General features: G+C 45.7%; 2 protein-coding genes across 2 annotated transcripts; one reads left to right on the top strand and one right to left on the bottom strand.

Moving 5' to 3' along the window:
* Window positions 1–1,948: 1,948 nt before the first annotated feature.
* FMAN_15470 (uncharacterized protein) lies at window positions 1,949–2,767 on the bottom strand (the record flags this gene model as incomplete). The annotated part of the gene is made up of 1 exon (XM_041826218.1): window positions 1,949–2,767. One exon carries the CDS (start codon window positions 2,765–2,767, stop codon window positions 1,949–1,951), a length of 819 nt encoding a protein of 272 aa, XP_041691561.1.
* Window positions 2,768–4,310: 1,543 nt separating this feature from the next.
* Window positions 4,311–5,483, top strand: FMAN_15469 (uncharacterized protein; the record flags this gene model as incomplete). The annotated part of the gene is made up of 3 exons (XM_041826217.1): window positions 4,311–4,546; window positions 4,595–4,701; window positions 4,753–5,483. 3 exons carry the CDS (start codon window positions 4,311–4,313, stop codon window positions 5,481–5,483), a joined length of 1,074 nt encoding a protein of 357 aa, XP_041691560.1.
* Window positions 5,484–7,511: the final 2,028 nt, after the last annotated feature.

Below are 7,511 nucleotides of genomic sequence, written 5' to 3'. Positions count from 1 at the left end.
AATAGCAGTCCGAATCTAGCGCCCTTAGTCAGGCTCTGAACGGTGCCGAGGGTCGATAAAAAGTTGTTAGGCCGGTGACGCAGTCTAACACAACAGGGATGCTAAGCGCATGATTGGTTTCGAGGTAAGTTACCCATACCCATGTTGAGGAGATGCGCGTATCTACGTAGACTCCCGATTCGTGACAAGTTCGTTTTAGCGTCTTGTCGTTCCTCCTTCACTCGCACATCCAGTCGCAGCTGCCACATCTCGTTGGAATCTCAGTTAGTTTATTGTACAGACATCAGTCGATACAATGCATTCACACTAAGAGAATAATACAATTATAGAAACATATCAGTATCTTAGGATTGCAATATGCCGGTTATAACATGAAGTCTTGTTATTTCGCCTCCTAGCAGCCTCTGACTTAGCACATCGGTCGGCAGCTGATTAATCAATCCCTGTAAAAGATCACGCAAGGGCGATGGGCCAATCCGACGAATTAATGAATATGGTGGCGTCAGACTGTCAAAGCTGTCAGGGCTGTCTGATTCAGACTACCTATTTGTAACAGTCTCCATGTGATAAGCTTTGTGGCTTGATTTTCACGTTAAATCTTATCTGTGGGGCAATCTGAGTGCACGCGTCATGCTTTAGTAGGTTACTCACAATCAGCATAAGAAAGCGATCCTATCATAGATCACAAAGTACAAGCTAAAGAAAAGAATAGCTTCAGTTTGTCAAGTCCTATCAAAATCTCGCCGAGATAGATCTAAGCAACACAAAAAAAAAAAAAAAAAATGCATTGGCTTTTATCCTACAAGTCATGTCAGTCTGGCCAGTCCTCCGCCCCTCGGCCATCGCAGAGTAGAAACCACAAACGGAGACATTAAAGACGGGACCTCAAGAGATAGTGTAGATTACCTGTTAGAGATGCTTGGGCATCTTTGATTAATAAACATCGTACTGCCGATGACCGATAAAGGTGACGTTAACATCTCGATCAATTCTACAGCTAATCAGCCATTGAGGATTTTGTGTAGTTCTAAATCGGAGATCGGTCAGGTTGATACTATTCCGTCGAATGGGGTAAAGTTAAAGCACAATCACTGGCTTTTCCAGTATTTCTTAGAAGCCTTTTTACGATCAAGCCCTGCATACTAGTCAATACCTAGCAGTAGCTTTTAGTGTGGCCCTTTAAGCCTCGAAGGTTGAGGGGGTTTCACATGCGAAGTTGGCCTATCTAAATTCTTTAGAGTCTGTTCTGTTCGGAGAGAATAAGACTACGCTAACAATTTGAGGCAAAGTCCACCCATGGCTATTCTACTTACACTAATGATAATTGAGAGACGCAAATTGGCAGCCAACCCAAGTCACCTCTTCACCCGATGTAATCCGATTTGCATGGAATTTTCGACTACCCTAGAGTCGTGCTAATTTCAACAAATGCAGTAAGCTACGTGAACATCTTGCGACAGCCTCGAGCTGCCGCGTGAACAGGCTGATCCCAGCCTTCCTGATATCAGGCTCTAAAAGCGGCTGCGATATGTCGGCTGCGCCTTGTCATCCCGCTGACGGGTAACAGGCTCGATAGGATGCGCCATCTGTGCCGATGATATGCTGGATAGAGTGTGATCTACTGACGCGTCTGCAAAAATCAGGATCTGGGGGAAGACTAAGTTCGCGCAGCGAATGACTAATCATCCTCGTAGCCAATGGTATTTTTGTAATTAGCGTATAGATAGATCCCAGATTCTCTAGCTCAGCACGTCCTTTGCCCCAGTAGGGGACTTTTGGGGCCTATGGCCCCCCGGACGAAAAATACACATAACATAACATAACATAACATAATGCAGTAAGCTACAAACAACCGGGTGAAAAGCCCTAAGCGGGAACATACCATGTATAATGAAGTAACTAGAGAGTATCAATTTAGCTAACATAATGAAAAGTACAGATGCTACCTTCAATCATCCCTGTAGCAAGCTGATAAGTCCTCGAGGAATGTTGCCTCTGTAAGAACCCCGAATGGTAAGGCAGGTCCATTGAGATCTCTTTTCTTGGGGTATTCACCCATCTCATCCGTTAAGAACCGGGAGCATGCGGCAATTGTAAAGCCAGTAATCCCAGACACATACCTGACCTTGGCTGCCATGTCAGTAGCGGATTTGTCCAACACAGCTGAAGACCATGAAGGGTGCATGATTGGAACTGTTACGTGAGATTTGACTACCCATTTACCCCGTTCGGCATTGATCGAAGACAATATCTGTTCCATGGTGCGGAAGTAAAGTGGTAAACGGACTTCGAAGAACGGATCGACATGAGAAGTACTCGCGAGGCTACGGATACTAGCTTGCAGACTCGCAACAGCAGGGTCAACTCCAATCGGGCCATGACAGGGAATACAGAGTGTAAGTATACCCTCTGGCCGAATTTCCCTATGACGAGCTGACAAGAAAGACAATAGATCTTCGTGAGCGTACTCAGCCAGGACTGATGGCTCAAACGAAGATGGCATGCATTGCAGCCAGTGAAGTGCCGTAAAGGAGAATCCTGCATCGACGAACTTGTCAGGCAGGACTTGTCCAAAAAAAGATTTGGGAACCTTGAGAGGACTGATAGATATCTTGCCGTCCTGTGAGAGTGATGGCCAGTTTTTGTTAATGGTTCTTGAAAGGCTGGTAAAGTCATTGAATGGTGTATCATTGAATATAAGAGTCGCAGATGCAAGGCCGGGTAAGTTGGAGAGATAGTTTGCAAGAAGCCGGATCCTAAGCACCATTAGCTTGCCAATATGATACATGAATGAACGCGGGCAGCGGCTCACGTATTTTTGCCCTCGGAGGAACCATAGTCAGCCAGAGTAATGATATTTCCTATGAGACATGTAAGTATTACCCAAAATACTACCATGGTAGAACAACGAGTTCAAATAGAACATGTAAGTGAAGGACACTGAAGTCAACGGACCTTTAAATTTGGGGGTTTCGAGAAGAGACAATGCCTTATCGATGGCTAGGCGTTGGAGGTTACAATTTTCATTGTAGTACCCTCCGCCTTGCATGGACATATTGTTCGACTTCATGCTTAGATGCTCTTCAGTATCAGAGTGAACTTTGTGGAAACGAGCAATGTGTCAAATAAAATGTGGGCAGATACATAGGCTATGAGAAGCTTCTATTTACATGGATTTCATGGTCTCTTATTTCCGACGTGTCGAGTTTGGCATCATGCGGTTCAATTTCTCGCCATATTCCTTAAGCCACCGAGCAATAAGAAGGAGTAGTTTGTGCCCGAGCGGTGACTAAGACATAACTTAGTGCTGCAAGATCACATGGCTCTACAGGTAGCGCAGGATGTTACGTCAATATGCTCAAGAAGCTTGGCTTTGCTATACAGATTTTGAGTTATAGGGCGTATGATAAGATTGAATACGAGCAAAGGTCTATCTCTTATTTTGACGGGATTGGAAAGAAGAGTTCGTGCTAGTGGGCCAACGAATAGATAACATGCATCACAGGGCCCAGACGGTTCTATGTTTAGCGCGATGAGCTGCGTCAGCATGCCAACATGTGTAGATCTTATAATAGAGTTCATTAGCGGGACTGATTATTGGAGTTTAATGACCTTGGCCAGAAGCGGAAGCGAAGGGCACCGAGCCAGAGATCTTCGACTGCGGATGATAGTAGGCTTAGTCTCGCCTATCATTTCTCAATGTAGAAAGCTAAAGTAGTGTTATACGACTTACCGATACGAGTGATCCCTTAAATTTTAGCCTCGACGGTTCCCAATGGCTCTTGATGTGGTTGAAGCGAGGACCGGATCTTCGGGATCTGCAATCCCGAGCGACAGTGGGTTAGATCTGTTTTGTCTCGGTTAGCGTTTGTCGGTGCTCAACTGAAATAGTGTGCCAAAATGTTACCGAGACAAGTAATCCCCTCCATATGATAGTGCTTACATAACTGAAGAGGTAATCCCCTGAACTTTAATTATTTCAACTAATTGAACGAGGTAATATCACCACGAGGCTTATCATGTACGAAAAGGGCTAGTTTACGGTAACCGTCTCAAATAACGAGGCACAATTCCGCCAGTGTCTCAATCAAGGCTTATCAAATCTCAATAAACTCAATCAATTGCGGAAGTCTTGATGTAGAACTTTTGTGTGGAATGGATGGTCCGTCATGCGGGAGTCGGACATCGAGGTCGATATATAGTGGTTAATCAACGCAGACCGTTCAGATAGCCTGTCGTTACTAGTAGAAGCAAGCATCCCTTTTTCTCTATTATATTCTTATGAAGAGTTTCATAGCCACTGTCTAGAAATGGCCTTCCAAGAGATAGGTCAGCTTTTTGGCAATGGTCACCATGTGACTACATCCTCCAATCCGAACCCCGATGCTTCTGGTGGCAGAAAACCTTTTGAAGCCTCACATGATTCACCCACTCATGCCTCTCAAGCTTGCGACATCTGGAAAAAGGTTCAGAGTATCAAGGAATGTGGTTGTGTTCTCCTCAATGGGTCTCACCTTGATATCGCTTCTGTCATTGCGGTTGCCAAGTAAGTTACTAGTCATACCAGATATCTTCAAGTTAACAATGATGCTAGGTACAACTGCAATGCTTACGTCGCGGAGACAGAAGATATTGCAAACTCTATGAACAAAAGCGTTTTGTTACTCGAAGAGTACCTATCCAAGGGTTACTTTGTCTACGGTAGGACACCGATCCATTGAGTACGAGCGGCATAGTCTCATTGAACATTAGGTGTCAACACTGGCTTCGGCGGAAGTGCTGAAAGCCGCACAAAAGATCTCCCTGCTCTTCAGTCGGCGCTGCTGCAACTCACCCAGGCAGGCATATTGGCAGATGAAGACACATTCGGTAATGGGCTCAACAGCATGTCTGTCACCTGGGTTCGAGCTGCCATGTTGGTACGCTGCAACACATTGCTTCGAGGCCACTCAGGCGTGCGATTAGAACTTGTTCAAGCCCTCCTTCTCCTCCTCCGGAAGGGAATGACGCCCATTGTTCCCTTGCGGGGGTCTATTTCAGCATCTGGCGATTTGATCCCTCTGTCATATGTCGCCGGGTTGCTTGAGGGCAACCCTGATATTCGGATCCGCACGCCAACCTCTATTATGTCTGCTGATATGGCGCTCGAAGTCGCTGGACTGGAGCCCATTACTCTAGGACCCAAAGAAGGCCTCGGCCTTGTTAATGGCACGGCTCCTTCGGCTGCTCTGGGTTGTCTGGCAGTTCATGAGGAGAATAAACTCCTGCTACTTGCACAAGATCTTGTCGCTATGTCATGTGAGGCTTTACTGGGGAAGGCCGAGAACTACCATCCCTTAATTTCTTCTGTTTGCCCTCATCCTGGTCAAGTACAATGTTCAGCAACCATTCTGAATTTTCTCGAGGGATCTTCACTTGTACAGAGCCTGAAAGAAGAGGACAAGTTCAGACCAGGTCTGGCGCAGGATAGATATGCCTTATGAGGAGCTCCGCAATGGCTCGGTCCACAAATTGAGGATATCTGCTCCGTCTTGTCTCAGATCACTGTGGAGCTGAACTCCACTTCCGATAACCCCATCATCGATATAACATCTGGTGAAGTTTATTCTGGCGCCAACTTTATATCCAGCTCCGTCGCAAACGGCATGGAAAAAACACGCCTTGCTCTTCAGATGGTTGGCAAACTCCTGTTCAGCCTCTCCTCCGAATTGATTAACCCTATGATGAATAGGGGTCTTGCACCAAATCTCGTCGCTGACGACCCCAGTTTATCTTTCACCATGAAGGGTATTGATATAAGCATGGCTGCTTACCTATCGGAACTCGGATATCTAGCCAACCCTGTTACTCCCCATGCACAATCTGCAGAGATGCACAATCAGTCGATCAACTCTCTTGCGTTGATCTCAGGAAGATACACTCTTCAGGCAGCTGATGTCGTCACTCAAATGTGCGCTGCACATCTATTCGCTGTTTGTCAGGCTTTGGACTTACGGGTGCTCCACATTACATTTCTCAAACGTCTCAGAAACAAGTTGTCCTCTGTAGTGCAGCCATTACTCAATGGAGTTGACGAACAGGCGGCGCAAGAGACATACGAGACTATTCATCAGGCTATCATGAAATCGTGGAATGCCTCAGCATGCTTAGATCTTCAAGAGCGATGCAAGATTCTCTCCAAGGAAGCACTACCGCTCCAGTGTGATCACAAAGAAATGCCTCCTGCAGCAAATGTTAGATGGTCACTTCAAAAGGATCTGGAGAATCTGGCGTATTCAACTTTTACCGAAACGCGGACTGAGTTCTTTTCTCAGCCAACTACAAAGCAATTCCTCGGTCGCGCTTCTCTGAGATTATACTCTTTTGTAAGAGAAGAGCTGGGAGTGCCTTTCCACCAAGGCCTGGTTGAACACCCAGGTAGAAGCGGTAGCAGCACGATCAATGGACGAGAGAAAAGAACTATTGGGTCCTGGGTTTCGATCATATATACTGCCTTGACTAGTGATAAAGTTTGGCATGCTTTGATTAAGGCTCTATATTAAGTTCTCTTGCCACCACTGGCCAAGCTCTAGTGGCACCCTAGATACATTTCTCTTATTGGTGCCTTTTGGCTCAGTAGTTTTGTTATTGTCATCGTTTATCCGTGTTTTATAGTAAATCTCTACTTTTATACCATATAAAGTAATTGGAATCTGAGTTGTGTATTCACCTGACTATTTATATAAAAATGAACAAATTTCGCTCGCTCTACTGATGCTCTTTCACTTGGATTACCATCAATGCCGTTAACCCCATTCATAGATATTTGATCCTTCTGCTTTGCATTCTCTCTAAGAATCTTCTTGAGCAGCTTGTCACTCTGACCACGGGGAAGCTCTTCAATGGAACGGATCTGCTTGAGCAACCAATATGTTTCGTCGAGTTGGGCCTTGATACTCTTATCCAACTTCAAAATGAGCCCCTGCTGTTCTTCGATAGTCATATCCTGCTTGGTTGGTACGATAAAAGTAAGCGACCGCTCACCTAATCCACCGTCTGCGACGCCATTTACTGCTGCGTCGGAAATACCAGGCTGCGCCCAGAGTAGCTTTTCGATTTTAGTAGGTTTGACTTGCAGAGTACAGGCCTTTCCAACCGGTCGAAGATGTTCGAGCTCTCTTTGACAGCAACGTTCAAGTTTGTATGGCCATTGGTGGCTGGGGCGATACTACTGGCTTCAGCGAAGCTGCCAAGTCAGATAAGGCCCGCAAGAACTTTGCCAAAAACATTGCTTCCACCGTTGACATGCTGGGCTTTGATTGTGTTGGTATGTCAAATAAGGTCAACCTGTGTTCAGACTGACACATGTAGATATTGATTGGGAATACCCTGGCGGTAATGGCGATGACTACAAGTCCATTCCAAACGAGAAGAAGAAATACGAGATCCAATCTTTCCCGCTTCTTCTCGGAGAAGTAAAAAAGGCCATCGGAGATAGAGAACTTTCTATCGCGGTCCCGGGCCTCAGCCGT

This window comes from Fusarium mangiferae (assembly GCF_900044065.1).
Source record: "Fusarium mangiferae strain MRC7560 genome assembly, contig: FMAN_scaffold037, whole genome shotgun sequence".
NCBI lineage: Eukaryota > Fungi > Ascomycota > Sordariomycetes > Hypocreales > Nectriaceae > Fusarium > Fusarium mangiferae.
Note: the sequence above shows the minus strand (reverse complement) of the source record. Positions and strands in the feature narration are given on the sequence as shown.